The sequence below is a fragment of the Larus michahellis genome, chromosome 1, assembly GCF_964199755.1.
Source record: "Larus michahellis chromosome 1, bLarMic1.1, whole genome shotgun sequence".
Taxonomy (NCBI): domain Eukaryota; kingdom Metazoa; phylum Chordata; class Aves; order Charadriiformes; family Laridae; genus Larus; species Larus michahellis.
In genome coordinates this window covers 121,153,045-121,171,221 of record NC_133896.1, presented here as the reverse complement: position 1 = coordinate 121,171,221, position 18,177 = coordinate 121,153,045, and the positions used below count along the sequence as shown (strand labels likewise).

At 43.8% G+C, this 18,177-nt stretch overlaps 1 protein-coding gene across 3 annotated transcripts in view; it reads left to right on the top strand.

Moving 5' to 3' along the window:
- Positions 1-4,577: 4,577 nt before the first annotated feature.
- Positions 4,578-18,177, top strand: part of TMEM50B (transmembrane protein 50B) — a 17,613-nt gene continuing 4,013 nt past the window's right edge. The window contains exons 1-6 of one of the 3 annotated variants that reach the window (XM_074601181.1): positions 4,578-4,682; positions 13,626-13,801; positions 14,408-14,520; positions 15,561-15,628; positions 16,646-16,738; positions 16,967-17,024. In XM_074601181.1, the coding sequence (XP_074457282.1) occupies positions 13,703-13,801; positions 14,408-14,520; positions 15,561-15,628; positions 16,646-16,738; positions 16,967-17,024 (431 nt within the window). In that variant the 5' untranslated portion in view covers positions 4,578-4,682; positions 13,626-13,702. Of the gene's footprint in view, positions 4,742-13,625; positions 13,802-14,407; positions 14,521-15,560; positions 15,629-16,645; positions 16,739-16,966; positions 17,025-18,177 lie in introns of all 3 variants that reach the window. The other 2 variants (XM_074601190.1, XM_074601171.1) reach the window with 2 other exon arrangements.

The window sequence follows — 18,177 nt, the reverse complement described above, 5'->3', positions numbered from 1 at the left end:
ATACTGCTGTACTATTAAAGTTTCTGTGCAATGGCTTGGAAAAATCTCCATGATGCCAGGGATTTATTTATCTTCAGTAACCCCTCAGCTCCCCACACAATTTGATTTTCCTGGGGGACTTTGCCTTTGAAAAGGTGCCACTGGATATATCCGTTTCTGTGCGGACCCCCTTCCTCACTGATGCCCCCGTGACTCCAACTGTCACTGTCTCTGCATGTGCAGGAGTTGTGCTGTGCCCTGCCGGTCTGTGGGAAGGTGTCCCGCAGGCTCTGGTGTGCCACGGAAGGGGGATTTCCACTCTTCAGGAGTTTCAGAAATGGAAGCTAGATAGATGATGGTGGCAACCACCGTCCTTTGGCAGATGACCCAGCAGCAGCAGAGGCTGGGTTTATGGGTTTACTTTTTGGGGAGATAACGCTGCATGTGCTCCTTTTGATCTCCGTGCTCTTGCTCAGATAGATAAAGTCTTGACGTGCAGGCAGAACATTATTTATGTTTGTTGGCAGAATGGGTTAATTGAAGTATCATTTGTCAGAGGGTATTGTATAATCTAGTAATATAGTTGAATATAATTTATGTATTGATAAATGCTATGGGTTTTACCTATCACTGAGCTTTCAAGCCTCTGTGAAATGGCAAATAAGTAATAATGGCAAGGTGTTTGTCATGTTTTAGAGAATAGAGTTAATCTTGGCTTCCTTTTTGTAGGAATTAAGGTGGTAAAAGTGAAGAGAATGGCGTTATGTGCAGGCTGATCTGTTGGCCCTAGGTCAAGCCAATGGGGTGCTTGTGCTGTGCCCTGCCCTGGTGTTAGCTGAAAGGATTAGATCGTGGCTATTAGTTCCTTTCTGCCGAGATTCAGTTAGGAGGCAGAGGTATATTACTGGTGCATCGGTCAGTTGGGGCAGCCAGTAATTAATGTCATCTTCAGCGGCTCCCCAAGTTTGCAAAGATGGTAAGATATAATGGGTGCCTTGCAGACACAGGAGTTAAGTCCTCAATAGTGGTGAAGCGGGAACAAAATGTGTGTGTGGTCTTGATCTGCCATATAAGAAGCCCCCATCTAAATGCCTGGGGAGAAAAATCAGGTTCCATGGCAGTCCTCTGTGTCTGGGGTCTCAGTAAGAGCTCAAATTGCTGTCCTTTCCTTTGATATGATTAATTGAGATCATGGCGTTAGACCAGGCAATACCAGAAGACTTTGGCCTCATAAGCTTTTCACTTGTTTTAGCAGCTGCGTGTATGAATGTCTGTTTATTTCAATAACTTATCTATGCATTCTTGCTTTTAATGACAACTGTAAATTAAGCATACTTTTATGGAAGTCCTTTGACTGACATAGTGCTCTTAAAAAGATCAGATTTTGATTCTCATTATGATCTACAGGAATTGGATCTGCATTGCTGCTTAAACTAATCCAGCGACAGATTTAAAAAGAACTAATTGCAAATCAAATTCATTGCACAAGAGTAAATAGAAACCAGATTGCAGTAAATCCAGCTTTGATGGAATCCACTTTGGCTCACAATGAAGATAAGTATCAGCAGTTTAAATGTTTAAAGTTGCAGTAATGGATGAGTCATCATAGCGAGTGATTTTTATGTTCCTTTTAAAACTCATTGGTTTTAAATGGAGTAGATGTGACTTGACACTCAGCACTTTAAATCAGCCGTATACTGTTGTCATGAAAAATTGCCAGGCACAAAAACCCACTTCTTCAACAACTACAGCAACGATGATGAAAAAAATAATTTAAATTTTTATTTCCCCCAGGTGTGTGGAGGAGTATATTTTTGCAAGGCTGGTCTATTTTTTTTGTTGCTCTGAGCTCACAAAATCTTAAGAGCAGTATTTAGTCAGTACTTCTAGAACAAGTAATACCAAGTACTGCATACGAATTGAAAGAACCCAGAAGAGAATAGCCTTCAGAAGTAATTTTTCTGTCTGACACTAGACTGTTAATTTGAATTTGATGGCTGTTACCTTATTGCTGACCTCAAAAGGATGAAATCATTGCTGATTCCAGATACAAATACATGTTGCTTATTCCCAGAAGTCCCTATGTTTTGGTCTAATTACTCTGTGGCTTGTGGCTTGTAAGGCTTATCTAGATGACATCTTACTATGAAGAGAAAATATTGTTATTTATTATTAAGATATACTAATAGAGGTATCAGTTTTTCTCAGTTTAAGGAATCTGTTTCTTGCCCAACAGTCTGATGGCTCTTGCAAGCACTATTAGCAAGCTATACAATTATACGTGTTTGTGCTTTCCAATAAAAGGAAAAGACACACAGCTGTAGGCTATAGAATCATAGAATGGTTTACAGTTGGAAGGGACCGTAAAGATCATCTTGTGCCACCCCCCCTGCCGTGGGCAGGGACACCTCCCACTAGACCAGGCTGCTCAAAGCCCCATCCAGCCTGGCCTTGAACACCTCCAGGGATGGGGCATCTACAACTTCTCTGGGCAACCTGTTCCAGTGCCTCACCACCCTCACAGGAAAGAATTTCTTCCTAATATCTAATGTAAATCTACCCTCTTTCAATTTAAAACCGTTACCCCTCATCCTATTGCTCCACTCCCTGACAAAGAGTCCCTCCCCATCTTTCCTGCAGGCCCCCTTTAGGGAGGCCGCTATAAGGTCTTCTCGGAGCCTTCTCTTCTCCAGGCTGAACAACCCCAACTCTCTCAGCCTGTCCTCGCAGCAGAGGTGCTCCAGCCCTCTCATCATCTTCGTGGCCCTCCTTTGGACTCGTTCCAACAGGTCCATGTCCTTCTTGTGCTGAGGACTCCAAAGCTGGACACAGTACTCCAGGTGGGGTCTCACGAGAGCAGAGTCTGAAGTAAAGTCTCAGGCTGTCTTATAAACTGAAGGGTTTCTGCGTATGCTGTAAATGTTCAGGCTGCTGAATATCATTCTGTTTCAGAGTAATAACAGCTCTCGGGATACAGGTGGAGTTATGGAGAAGGCTCGGAGGAGAAGGAATAAAAGTCAGGAGAAGCAAGCACAGGGCATGCTCTAAGGGACAAAGACAAGTGGTAAATTTTATTAGTTGGAGAAGCTGCCACTGGGGGGGAGAAGGGGGTGTGTGGCGTCTCCCTCAAAGCTGTTGTGTTTCCCTGGGTGTGGTGACCACACAGTTTACCTTCCTACAGCTGAGCTCAGCCAGTGAGCAAACAGAAAGGTGTGTGTGCACGCGTGGGGGTGGGAGGGGTGATAGGAAGGGCCCAGAAGGGAGAGAGGAGATTCAGGGGAAAGCAAAGAGCGTGTGATGCTTCCAGGTGAGGGTGAGAAGTTGGTGGCACACACGTTTATAGGAATTAAAGTTGGTGAGTGGATACATGTGAATTACTATCAAAAAAGGCTATGGTCCTCTTCAATGAGCACCAACTTTTTCTTTATGGTATGGTGCTGAGCATCACGAGTAAGAAACCACCATTGCTATTGTCCTCTCTGCAGTGGATAACCTGGGCCAGATAAAATGAGAAAGGAGGAGCTGCTTCAGGAGAAGACCATGGCTTAGCTCCAGAGCTGGTGGAACTGGCTTGGCATAGGGCAGAAAGCAGGATGTATGAGAACCATCTTCTAAGTCCTATAGATTTTATTAGATTTCCATGCAGAAACGGGGAATGGCCTACCCAAGGATGTTGTGGTCATGGAAAAAGCCGTGTAGAACACAGTGAGCACGTATAACTGAAGGAAAAAAGGAGGGTAATGGAGAGTAGACGACTTTGGGTACAACTCCTAAATTTGAGTAGGATTTCATGGGGTCACAACTTAACTGCTGTTTAACGAGAAACTGAATGTTCTGTTGCCATTTGGTGCCTCTTTATGGGCCTGTCTCACAGCGACAGTGCACCTTTTCTGCCTTAGGGCCCCGTGTTCCTCTTCGTGAGCTGTCTCCTTGGAATGCCTTCCTCTTTTTTTGTTTATCCGGTTCCACTCTCAGATTTCTACTTCTCGCTTTTCACAGGCTGACTCTGTACTTTTTTTTTAATGTTATCTGAGTGTGAATGCTCAAGACCAGACAGTTACTAACTTCAGTACTTAAATTCATCTGCAGTGTTTTGGCATAGTATCTCTAAAATCTTGACATCCAATCTTTTGTAATTCTGTATTTTCTGAGGAGATGGTGCTTCCTGGAGGTGCCTGCGGTTCTTGGGCAAGGGATGGTCTGGAAAGCCAGAAATAGAGAAGTGAATCCTGCCTGTGGGAAGCGTGAACAGAGTCCAGAGAGGGTCAGAAATTTTGGGTCAGATGGCCTGGTTTTGGGCACGCTCAAAGCCACGTCTCAAGCGGACGCCTATTCACGGCCGCTTCGCAACCGAAACGTTCCGAAAGGCTTTCCCGGGAGAGATGCCGGGACGAGCAGCGGAGGGTGGGGCGGGGTGGGCGGGGCCATGCGGGACCACGCCCTCTCATGACCCCGCCCCCGCCGCGGCCTCCCCCTCCCTGGAAGAAAAGGGGCGGGGCTTGTGCCGGACCCTCCTGCCGCCGCTGGCTGGCGTGGGCGGCCGCCTCGGCCAATCGTGGCGCCCCCTTCCTCACCCGGCCTCCGGTGACGCGGCAGCGCTGGCTTCCGATTGGCGGACGGCCGCGTCGCTCGCGGGTCTCAGCCCCACCTCCCACCCCCACCCCCGCTCCCGGCAGGCGGAAGAGTCTCGCCCAGGACGGGGGGTACGTGCGGCTGGCGCCGATGGGGGCAAGGGGCGGCGGGGCAGGGGACGGCCGCGGCGGTGAGTGGGGGACGGGAGGCGGGAGGGTAGCGCGGGACACCTACGTCCGGCGGCAGTGCGCTCCTGCCCGCTTGCCTCCAACGGCCCTCGCGCGCCCCGCTGCCCCGGAGCCGCCTCCCCTCGCCAGGCCGCTGGGGACCCTCTGCTGCCCCCTCCGCCCCGGCGACCGGCGCCTCTTCCCTCCGCCCGCCCTCGGAGCTTGAGGCGGCTGCCTCGGTCCCGGCCCGGTGCCCTCCAGGCACCCCTCGGTGCTGGCCGGTGGCAGCGCGAAGGGGCTTGGGGGGGGCGTCCGGCCACGCTTCCCTGCCCGCCGGCCGGAGCCGTGACCTTCCGCCGTAGCGCGGCCGCGGGAAGCATCGGGCCTGTCTGTCCCCGGGGTGGCGGCGGGGTTTGTCCCGACCCGCCGCAGGGCCACGGCCGGGTCTTTGTCAGGTTGCCGCCTGGCAGCGGAGGCGGTGGGGCTGAGCAGAAAGTTTGAGGTCCGTAGGTGAAATTTTCTTGAAAAAAATAATTGGTTTTTTCCTAAGTAATGCTGCCCTCAGTGTAACAGTTACTGCCAGGACTTTGATTGCTGCTTTGGGATTCTGCCTCATATCGCCCCGTCATGGCTTGAGCCCATTAAATAAATATCGATGCACATAATAGACTCTCGTGAGCAAAAATAGGCCCGTGGTTAATTGCAGGATTGATCTTTTTTTCCTGCCTCTCTCAAGTCCTCAAACTTTAATAGCATGCTCAGAGAGTACTTGCTGTGTAGACAGTGGTCATGTTGCTCTGGGGCTGAACATCACACAGATTCGTGTAAGGTTTCTGTTTAATAATTTTTCCACACAGCCTTATTTTGTGTAAGTTCATTTAAAGGTTCCTTTCTGTTCTCTGTCTGTCTTTCTGTAATACTTAAAAACCAATAAAGCATAGGGCTATGGCATATGGAAAACTGAAAGTGAAACTGCATGTAATTGCTGAAATGAGTGAGTAGTATAAAGACCCTTCTTAAAAAAATTAGTGGACTTGATAGAAATGTTCACATAAGCTCCTTACAGTGACTGTACCTTTTCATAGCATGTGCGTATGGGGAAAGTATGTAGCTTAAAGCATATTCTGATTGGTTGCTTGTGGAAGGTGCTGTCTTCTTTGAGGAAAACGGGTTTTTCTTATCAACTTTAAATTTCTTTTCTTCCTTCTGCCTGTCTTTTGCTTTCTTCTTTGGAAATAGGAGGACCCGTTCATTGCTAACCTGACAGTACTCCAGGGCCCTCGCGCAGCTTAAGACAGTTTTCTTTGTGCAGGATTTTTGTATTTTCTTGCAACTGCTTTAATATTTTGTTCAAGTAATGAATTCATTTTGGGAGAGAGAAAGTGATTTTCAGATGAAAATTTTGAGCTCTGGTTCTTGTGTTTTCATTTCACTTCATTTGTCTGAATAGTATACTAGCTGTTTTTATCTGAGTGCTAGTGTCTACCAAGTACTATTTTTACATTGAGTATAACTGTCCTTGTTAGTTCTTCAGTCACCAGTTTGTTCTTGCAAGTCTTCTTGTGTTTCTGTTTATTGGACTTGAGTGAGAAATGTTTCCTGAGAACAGTGGGAGAACCTGTCTGCCCTTGGAAAAGGGGAGGAGACAGATTGTAGGAAGGGCATTGAAGGACAGCTAATGCAAAGGGGTTTACCTGTTTCCTTGGTGTGAAGTATGTGGATGTAAAAGTTTAAACCAAGAGAGTGAAATTTGTACCTTTATTCAGGTAAGAAAGTCCAGCTGAAAGCGTCTGTCTTCATCAGAGTTTTCTGTCTTTGTAGTAGGATACATTTGCGCTGAAATCTGTATATGTATCCATATTAACCCATATGAGGATAAACTTTAGCCTAGCTCTGGTGGTCTTGGTGGAGGCTCAACTTTGCAATGTCACTGGTCTTTCATAGTTGAAATACAGCTTGTTATTTTCTTCCTTCTTTGCTAGGGTGTTGAGAACTACATATGTATGGAACGTTATCATAGAATCACAGAATGGGCTGGGAAGGACCTTCAAAGAATATCTAGTCCCATCCCGCTGCCATGGGTAGGGATGTCTTTCCATGGATCAGGTTGCTCAAAGCCCCGTCCAACCTAACCTTGAACATTTCCAGGGATCGGGCATCAATGGCTTCTCTGAGTAACCTGTTCCAGTGTCTCACTATCCTTGCAGTACAGAATTTCTTCCTTATGTCCATCCTCTTTCAGTTTAAAACTGCTGCTCCTTGTCCTGTCACTACAGGTCTTGGTAAAAAGTCTCTCTCCATGTATCTTATAAGCCCCCTTTAAGTACTGGAAGGCCACTATAAGGTCTCCCCGGAGCCTTCTCTTCTCCAGGCTGAACAACCCCAACTCTCTCAGCCTGTCTTCACAGGAGACGTGTTCTAGTCTTCCCAAATGGGAGCCCCCCCATTTTTGTGTCCCTCTTCTGGACCCACTCTAACAGGTCTGTGTTTGTCTTGTGCTGGGGACCACAGAGCTGGAGGCAGTACTGCAGGTGAGGTCTCATGAGAGTGGAGCAGAGCAGGAGAATCACCTCCCTCCACCTGCTTCTTGTTATGCAGCCCAGGATATGACTGGCTTTCTGGGCTGCAAGCATACGTTGCTGGCTTGTGTCCTTTTTTTTTTTTCCATGGGGCCGCTCTCATTCCATTCGTGTCCAAGTCTGTATTGACACTGAGGATTGCCCCAGCCCAGGTGCAGGACCTTGTACTTCACCTTGTTGAACTTCATGAGGCTGGCATGAGCCCACTCCTCAAGCCTGTCAAGGTCCCTCTGGATGGTGTCTCTTCCCTCCAGCGTATCAGCGTACCCTTTTCCTCTAGTGTATTAAAACCAATGTTGTATAATAGCTAGGTGGTTATTTAACTTGTGAGAGGGTGGCCAACCTGTTGCGTTTGGGTTGGCTTTGTACTGACCATGCTTCCAGTAAGTCTGATAGGCACTATGCTTACCTTTTAAATGAGAGCACATGAAATTAGTTGGTTGGACTGTAGGCCGGATGAATTGTTCTGGCATCCCACAGTTTGCCTCCTGCTGTCCTTTTTTATGGAAACCCCACAGCCCTTATTCGTCTTGCCCTCTACACGTGGGTGCCCTCAATTGGGTGTGCATTTGATCAGAGATGGCATTGTCCTTTCACAAAGAGGGGAATATCCACGCGTTGGTCACAGAACATAGGCACTTTCAGTAATGCTGGGAGAGATGGTATGTCACTGCTTTTTAGTTAGGTGTCTGTGAAGTGTGTACACATATGGGGCTATGTCAGTAGTGTGAGAAATGTTTAATTATTTTTACTGTTAAGTAGGGCTCTCTTGAAATCCCTGTATGAAAGACTCCTTTGCGGAATTCTGAATGGCATCAGTTAATACTTAGATCATCTTAGCAAAAGGGCAGTGGCACCTCTGTTTCCTTTTACTGCCGATTGTATTCTTGCATGCCTGCTCTAGCACTAAGCCTTCTTTGTGAAATCAAAGCTATGTTCTGGCGTTAGACATGTAGAAATAATTCTAGACTTCTTGTCTGTGTTCTGTTGCAAATTCTCTGCACCTTGTTTCTCCACGTTTGTGTCTTATTCCAGTGAAACAGGAGAATTGTGTTGTCAGTTAGTAGTCTGCTGTAGAAAGACCACCAGCAGATAGTGTTGATCCTGTCTGTTCACGTTATGTAGGGTGCTTCTGTCCTGAGCACAAAGATAAGGTTAAAGGAAAATTCAGGTTTGTGAGCCAGCATTAAGCACCAAAAATACAAATTCCATTAAAATAATATGCTTTGGCAGAAGGTTGTCCTGTATCTTAGAAGACATTTAAAAAAAAAATCAACTTTTTCTAGCCTCCCTAGCTTCACCCTTTTGTCACTAATGCCGTTGTGAAAACTCCATTTGATATCCAATAACAGTTAAGTATTGAGAGAGATTTTTTGTCTTGGATTTTTGAACTGAGCAAAATGTCTCTCGTTTGTCACCTAATATTTAAAAACACTTCATTATTGAGACATCTTTGTGCAATGTATGGTATCATAACTTGACTTCTATCATTACTGACTTTGCAAAGTTGAAAGTGTTTTACTAGGATAAATACTGCTTAGTTTTTGGATTGCAAGTTGGCTTAGTTATATTATCTGGCAAAACAAACTATATATCCCCTTTAAATCATAGAAGGGAATGAATTTTTTCATTTTGTTTCAGCCTTTTGAACTAGAGCCTTTTTGCAGCAGTAAAAAGATTTCTTTCATTAAGTCATCCAAGAATTTGACGGGCTATTTCTTAAGTATCACAGAATTGTTGAGGTTGGAAGGCACTTCTGAAGGTCATCTGGTCCAACCCCCCATCTCAAGCAGGGCCACCCAGACCTAGTTGCCCAGATGGCTTTTCAATATCTCCAAGGATGGAGATTCCACGACCTCTCTGGGCAACCTGTGCTAGTGCTCGGTCACCCTCACAGTAAAAAAGTGTTTCCTGATGTTCAGAGGGAACCTTCTGCGTTTCAGTTTGTGTCTGTTGCCTCTGGTCCTACCACTGGGCGCCACTGAAAAGAGCCTGGCTCCATCCTCTTTGCACCCTCCCTTCAGGTATTTCTATACATTGATGAGTTTCCCCTGAGCATTCTCTTCTCCAGGCTGAACAGTCCCAGCTCTCCCAGCCTTTCCTCATAGGAGAGTTGCTCCAGTCCCTTCATCATCTTTGTGGGCCTCCACTGGGCTCTCTCCAGTGTGTCCCTGTCTCTCTTGTACTGGGGAGCCCAGACCTGGACACAGTGCTCCAGGTGTGGCCTCACCAGGGCTGAGTAGAGGGGAAGGATCACCTCCCTCAACCTGTAACACTCTTCCTAGTGCAGCCCAGGATACTGGTCACCTTCTTTGCTACAAAGGCACATCACTGGCTCATGTTCAACTTGGTGTCCACCAGGACCCCCAGGTCCTTTTCTGCCAAGCTGCTTGCCAGCTGGCTGGCCCCCAGCACATGCTAGTGCGTGGGGTTGTTCCTCCCTAGGTGCAAGACTGGGCAATTCACGGAATCACGGAATCTTCAGAGTTGGAAGGGACCTCTAGAGATCATCTAGTCCAACTCCCCTGCTAGAGCAGGATTGCCTAAAGCACATCCCTCAGGGCTGCATCCAGGTGGGTCTTGAAAATCTCCAGAGAAGGGGACTCCACAACCTCCCTGGGCAGCCTGTTCCAGTGCTCTGTCACCCTCACTGTAAAGAAGTTTTTCCGTGTATTTGAACGGAACTTCCTATGTTCTAGCTTGTGCCCATTGCCCCTTGTCCTGTCGCTGGGAACCATTGAAAAGAGCCTGGCTCCGTCCTCCTTAAACCCACCCTTTAGATACTTGTAAACATTAATCAGGTCCCCCCTCAACCTTCTCTTCTCCAGGCTAAAGAGTCCCAGCTCTTTCAGCCTTTCCTCATAAGGGAGGTGCTCCAGTCCCATAATCATCTTTGTTGCCCTACGCTGGACTCGCTCCAGTAGTTCCCTGTCCCTCTTGAACTGGGGAGCCCAAAACTGGACACAGTACTCCAGTTGTGGCCTCACCAGTGCAGAGTAGAGGGGGAGAATGACCTCCCTCGACCTACTGGCCACAGTCTTTCCTATGCAGCCCAGGATGCCATTGGCCTTCTTGGCGACAAGGGCACACTGCTGGCTCGTGGATAATTTGCTGTCTACCAGGACCCCCAGGTCCTTCTCCTCAGAGCTGCTTCCCAGCATGTCCGCCCCTAACATATACTGGTGTTTGGCATTCTTCCTTCCCAGGTGCAGGACCCTACACTTGCTTTTGTCGAACCTCATTAGGTTCTTCTCTGCCCAGCTCTCCAGCCTGTCCAGGTCACGCTGGATGGCAGCACGGCCCTCTGGAGTGTCGGCCACCCCTCCCAGCTTGGTATCATCAGCAAACTTGCTGAGGATACACTCTGTCCCCTCATCTAGGTCATTAATGAATATATTGAACAAAATTGGTCCAAGTATTGACCCCTGAGGGACACCACTCGTTACAGGCCTCCAACTGGACTCTGTGCCGCTGATCACAACCCTCTGAGTTCTGTCACTCAGCCAGCTCTCGATCCACCTCACTGTCACCTCGTCTAGCCCATACTTCCTCAGCTTCCTAATGAGGATGTTATGGGAGACAGTGTCAAAAGCCTTGCTAAGGTCAAGGTAGATGACATCTACGGCTCTCCCCTCATCCAGCCAACCCGTTATAACATCATAGAAAGCTATCAGATTGGTCAGGCATGATTTGCCCTTGGTAAATCCATGCTGACCACTTCCAATAACTTCCTGTTCCTCTATGTGTTTGGAGACGACATCCAGAATGAGTCGCTCCATTACCTTCCCAGGGACAGAGGTGAGACTAACCGGCCTGTAGTTCCCTGGGTCCTCCTTCTTGCCTTTTTTGAAGATTGGAGTGATGTCAGCCTTCCTCCAGTCCTCAGGCACCTCTCCTGTTCCCCATGACCTTGCAAAGACAACGGAGAGTGGTCTAGCGATAACATCTGCCAGCTCTCTCAGCACTCGCGGGTGCATCCTGTCAGGGCCCATGGATTTATGAATGTCCAGCTTGGCCAAGTGGTCTCTGACCCGGTCCTCCTCAACTAAGGGAAAATCTTCCTCTCTCCAGACCTTCCCCCTTGCCTCCAGGGTATGGGATGCGTGAGGGACGGCTTTATCAGTGAAGACCGAAGAAAAGAAGGCATTCAGTAACTCTGCCTTCTCTGTGTCTTCCACCACTAGGGCACCCGTCTCATTCATCAGTGGACCTATATTTTCCCTAGTTTTCCTTTTTCTGTTGATATACTGGAAAAATCTCTTCTTGTTGTCTTTAACTGCAGTGGCCAAGCTGAGTTCTGATTGAGCTTTGGCCCTTCTAATCTTCCCCCTGCATCGCTTTGTTATATCTTGATAATCTCTTGTCGAACTTCACGATGTCGAATAATTCCTCTTGTCGAACTTCACGATGTTCCTGCCAGCACATTTCTCCAGCCAGTCGAGGTACCTCCGGATGGCATCCAAGTAGAGGGTGAAAAATAATTTCTCTTGTTATTGACATATCTGAAATAATTTTTTCTAGTGGCTTTTCTTGACCCGCTTTAGAACTTTATGTTATGTAGAACTTTACATTATGTTTGAAGGAGATGATTTTATTTAGGTATGTTAATGATATTTAAATGATCCATTATAGGGAAAAAATTCCAAAGGAGACTATAGCTCTGAAGAAATACAGCTTCACTCATTCTGAAAATCATTCTGAAAGTGACTGAAAGTGATTTGACGTAGCCACCCTTGTGTTCAGTGGGGAGAAGAAATAGTGTGGCATGTTTTTTATCTGTTTACTCCTACCTGTGGCCAGCCGCACCACAGGGCGAGAACTGTGTAGTCTGTGGTGACAACAGCAATGGGAACCATGAGTTGAGTTCCAGTGTGGGTGGGCAAGGAGCTGGGAGGGGAAGGGAGGGACTACTGCAGGACAAGGAAGAGACACAGTCATGGTTTGAAGAGGAACAAACAAAGTACAGATAGAGCCATTTTAAGAGTGGAAAAGATGGAAGGGCTGTAGGAGCCCTTCTGTAGTAATACAGTGTGGCAATTTTGTGGGACAGTTTTAGAAAGAACAGAGACCTGAAAATCTAGGTAAAAGTGTAATCTAGGAAAATAACTATATGGTTGAGCCCAGATGCTGTACAAAAATAAAGTAATTTTGGAATTGGGTGACTGATTTTAATGCTTTAAGGTAGCATCATAACTGTGGATGGATTTTTGGAACTATACTCAAGAGGACAAACTTTTATCTTATTCATAGGAGGTGGCCTGTGTTCGTAGTGTAGGCAAACTCTGTTTATTTTTAGTTCACTTAGTGTGTAGACTTCTAATTACCATTATTAAGCAGGAAAATATTCTATATCAGTCTGTCCTGTAACATAATAACCTTTGTCTGTTGTTAACCTCTAGTAAGTATCCAGAAATTATTTGTGGCAGGCTGGGAAAATACAGAAGTTGACAATACTGAATCAAAATAGAATGGCATTAAGAGTGGCTGTGAGTCACTGCTAAATAGAAAAACGGTAAATATTCTAACTTCTGACACTCAAACTTTATATGCAGATCATCTTACGCTGTGAGAATAGATGCGGTGTAGTGCAGAATCTTCTGTAGCTACTGTCTCACCAAATTGTTGGAGAACTGTGTTGTGTCGGTAGTCACTTTCTAACACTAATTAACTTTGCTTTCCTCTTCCTGTATTTAAAGTTCTGTGTGATCCTCCCTCTGTGAAGCAGGACATTCTTTACCCTTGGTATTAGTTGATTCACTGAGTTGATCCCTTTTTCCCTGGGTTAGAAAGGCGCTATATTCATCTTTTTTGGAGACTCTTATGCGGGGTTCCTTGGCCTGACTCAAAGACCAAGTTCTGGTCTGCGTATGAAGCCCCGTTGTACGTATCTTACCTTTTTAAACTGTTAATGCCAGTGAGAGCATTGTGGTTTAAAGATGAAACTTAGATTGAAATACCTGCTTTTTTTGCTCCTGTTTTTTTGCTTGCTTTTATTTTTTTTCATACATTTGAACAAACAGTACATTCTATTTAATCTCTCTTCTGTTTCAGATACAATGATTTACATATAATGCATAAGTTTTTGGGTTGTGTGGTGATTTTATTTTGTAATTCTGATTGTAAGGTAGGCTGGTTCGTTGTGGGGTTTTTGTTGTGTTTTTTTTTTTTTAAATATAGCTCAATATAGAATCCATAGAGTATACGGAATACTTAATTCTGTATTGTAAAAATTCTAAAAACCCCACGTTGTAAAAATTGCTCATGAGAGTTGTCAAACATCTCAAGATTTTGCTACTTTGTATTAAATGCATCTTTGGCTGTGTTTCAGGTATTTAGGACACAGCTGTTAATGGAAAAATTCATGTACAAGTACAAACTAAGAAGGACAGCCTAATCTTTGAGGAAATGGCAGGATTCCTAGACAACTTCCGGTGGCCAGAGTGTGAGTGCATTGACTGGAGTGAAAGAAGAAATGCCATCGCTTCAATAGTTGCGGGTGTATTGGTAAGTTTTGAGAGGATGTGAATCATAACTGTGGTGACAAATTTGGAAGTACAGTTAATTTGTGTTGCAAATTTCGTGAAGCTTCACTCTTAACTGCACCTGAAGCCAGTATATTTCTTTATTTTTTTTAAGTGTCATCATTAGACAGCTTTTTTACGAGTCACATAACTTTGCATTTTGTCTGATAATGATATACTGTTTCTGCTATCTCTTCTTTAAAAAAATTTAAATTTCTAGTGGATTTTTTTCATAATCAGATATGTTAGAACAGCTATGTTATACATACTTTGTATCTCATATGTGTTTAGAATCTGGATTGTTGTTCTTGAAGCTGTACAGGGCATTTAACTGTACACTGATACTTAATCTGAATAGAAAATGTAACCAATTTCCAAATGATCCTCTGAAAACATCAATGTTGAGGTTTATGCAGAACTTGCACATCAAGCAGATTTAAGAGTCTGACTTAAAGCTAATAACTTTCTAGAATAGTTGGTACTTGTTAAGAGACAATTAAACCGATGGTATGCAGGAACATTTGTCATGCTTTGTCTGCCTGTCTCTCTATGCTTCCAGCCTGACAATACTGGTCTCTTTTATTCCTAGTTTTTCACAGGTTGGTGGATAATGATCGATGCTGCAGTAGTTTACCCTAAGCCAGAACAAATGAACCATGCGTTCCATACCTGTGGGGTGTTTTCAACACTAGCATTTTTCATGTAAGTGTATATAAAGGGAGTTCTGATATAAACATGAACTGTTACAGTTTTGACTAGGTGACATGGTATATGATAAAATTTTGAATCACTTAGTTATAAATTCCTTACGAGTAATCTTGTTGTGCCTTTTTGCATGGCAATGTAAAGGCCTTTTTTCTTTTACCTATGGCCTTTGTTCCTGATCGTAGTCTGTTTGTTTATTGTTCTGTCTATCCCCCTGTTCCTGTGCTCTTTGGCTGAACGTAAGAAAGCAGACCTTCCTTTATCCAAGTGGCTTTCTATAATAAGTATTTAGATTACTAGATCAAAATTCATGTAATGCTGCCCAGTTACTTACCTCGATATAAAACCTTTGACTGCATTTTCCTCTGTTTTTAAATAACTTTTATAGTTGTCTCTGGCCCAAAACGTCCTCAAATGGGAGAGGTAGTATTATTATAGCTAGTGTTATAAAGATGTAAATGTGTCAAGCTGGGAGGAGAAGTAATAACTGTTATTGAATCTTACAGTAGTGGTGAGGAAAAAAAAAAAGTATGCATTTGGATATGCAAGACCTTCTTAAGACTTGGTATCTGAAACTTTCTGGGTTTTTTTCCTCATCAGTGTAAGTCATTTTAAGAAAATGTGTTGTCCCTCCTTACAGGGTGTCTCTCACTTGAATACTTGACGGTATTCATTGCAAAGGAAAGCAACTTCTATCATAATTGTGAGACACTGTGTTACTGGCTCTTATTATTCCTGTGAAGTGGCTTTAGATAATATAAAAACTTAAACAGCCAGAAAGAAATCAGGAATATTTCAGTCTCTAAGTAGGGTCATCTTACAGGTCTGTTAATGTAAAAATTTAACTAAAACTCATGAACAAATACAGGATTTGCTTGAATTCCTGTTGGAATCCTTCCATTAAGGGACATGTAATAATATGTGACTATACAGATCTTCCCAGAATTTGTTGCATCTTAGAAAAAGCTAGCTTTTTACTTAAACTTTATTAGAAAACCAATTTAATCTGAAGTGTATACACCTTTTTTTGTTCCTAGGATAAATGCTGTTTCAAATGCACAGGTGAGAGGAGACAGCTACAGTGACGGATGTTTAGGAAGAACAGGTAAATTAACTCTAAAAATCATGCCGAGTTGAAAGACCGATTATTTACGTGTTGGGCTCTTTTTTTGAAGTGGTGGTTAAACAAATAATAATCAGAAGTTAAGGAGTAGGAGAGAACTTCTGTGAAGTTAATTTCTTTACAAAATTAACATTTATAGATGAGTACTGTCTTTGTTACAAAGGTGAACTTGGAAAAAGTCAATTTCTGTATATCTTGGAATACCTAAACTTTCCTCTGCCAATCCTTTATAGCTGCTGGAAGAAATAAATTTCTGCCTTGTGGTAGGCTATGGAGCAGACATTCCTTAACAATGTCTTATTTTAGAATATGTTGCAAACACTCTGGTTCCTTTGTATGTCACCTACTGTGTGGTGTCTGTGGACTTGCTGTCCTCTCTCTGCTTTCATTTGTAATTCCCTTACTATTTCCCATGTGGATCCCAGCATCTGTTTTCATGTGATTTGTAGAATGCCTCACTGGAAATGTAGGATTTACTGATTTTTTGAACGAGCATACGATGCTTTTTTGTCATTCATAAATCAGCTCGAGAGAATCTTTGCATAGAAATATTCTTCCTTTCCCATGAGCAAGCAGGTTGATTATTTTCAATGGCGTCCTCTTCCTTTTTTTATTGGGTAATGTCTAGCTCTGGTAGATGTTGCCCTTCTGAAAACACCTTTCTGAAGTAAACACTTACCTCAGAAACACTATTGCTTTGTCAAAGTACCTCATCATTAGTCCACTTTAAGTTGTGTTCAATGATGTTATGGGCATTCCCTACAGGTGAGGGGAAACTTCTGGTAGTTGTGTCTGCTCACTATACTATGGGGTGTCCATCTTCTCTTTGTTTTACTAGAGAAGGCAAAATTTGGTTTATCTTGTCCTTGGAAAGGGTTAAATCCTGTATCCTTTTTGCCTTCAACAAGATAACATACCGTATCGCACTAGTAGCTTGGATCATCTGTCACTGTGGATAATAGTCTATGTGGTTCTCAGAGGTTTTAATATTTCCTGCAGGTGCTCGTATCTGGCTCTTCATTGGCTTTATGTTGATGTTTGGTTCACTTATTGCTTCAATGTGGATTCTTTTTGGAGCATATGTTACACAGAGTAAGTTGTTTTTTGGTGTTTTTTTTTTTTTTTAATTTTCATATACGGAAAAGTACTTTTGGTGTGAGCCAAAAGGCAGAAAATCCAGAATAATGGAATTGTGTGGTCTGTTCTTCTCAGAGCCATGCCATCTAAGTTTGTAGTCAGAGAATGATACTATGCATAGTGTTTTAAATACACCTTCCAATGCAAAAGAACTTAATATTTCTTTTGTTACTTACTTTGCAGACACTAATGTTTACCCTGGATTAGCAGTGTTTTTCCAAAATGCGTTGATATTTTTCAGGTAAGTTATCTGGGCAAATTTCTCTCCTTCCAAAGGAGTATCCAGCTTATCTGCTTCAATGCACACTGATAATCCTGGACAGTAAATTCTGAAAGCTGGAGGCTGACTCCAGGCTTGACCTTCCAAAATGTGGAGTTTGCTCCTCTGAACGCAGGACCCTCCGTATTTGAATTTATTACCCACCGAGGTAATACGCCACTTGAGGAGGGTGGCGCGTAAGCCAAAGCGACCTCTTGGGTCACTGACATTGTACAGAGAACTGACGTGATATTATTCGGTGCATAAACTGATCAAGCTATTTCTTAAAAACCGATTTTTTTTTAATCTCTGCTACTTTTTTCTGCTCCCTTTGCTCCAGTGCTTAGAAACAATGTTTTATTTGCCCCTTCCCAGGCCATGAGAGGCTCTTCGTTCCCCTCATGCTCTTGTTAGTCCAGCTCTTTCTGGTCTCACTGAATGTACGGCTGTGGAATGTGGATGACTAAGGCTATAGACAGTATCCGGGTGAGATACTGTCGGTGTCTTTGGCTCATGGCAATAGTGCTTTCATCTCTGCACTACAAATACCGTGGCATGTATCCGAACAGCACTAGGTGGGAGATCCTATTGCCCTTTTCCTGACTGTTTCATACCGATGGCTCGATTATCTGATAATTGATACAGCTGGATTTCTTTCTACTAAACGAGCTTTCAGTTGTTAAAAACAATATTATTTTTTTTTCTAAGAGCACGATGGTACATTTTGTAATATTACACTTAAATCAGTTTCTCTTATTTTGCTTAATATCATTAAGCATATCATGTGACACTTTGAAACTATCTGTAATAACTCTTTTTACGTGTATAATGCATTCTGCCATCCATGAATTTTATTAATTCATAAAAGGCAATGAAAGCATTAAATAGTGTAAGTTCTGAGATCAGTCACTGAAGAAGTTCACATAACCTCCTCTTTTGCAAGCTCTTACCCACTTAAATTACTGTGATAACAATTTTCCTTTGAGTACCGTATCAAATGCTTTGCAGCGAGCTGGATTGACTGGCTCCACTGTGCTTCCCTGTTTGGAAAATCAGTTACGTTCTTGCAGAAAATAGCAGTTCCTAAATCTCTTCTGTAGTCTTGCACATGATTGAAATGGGGTACTGATGAAGG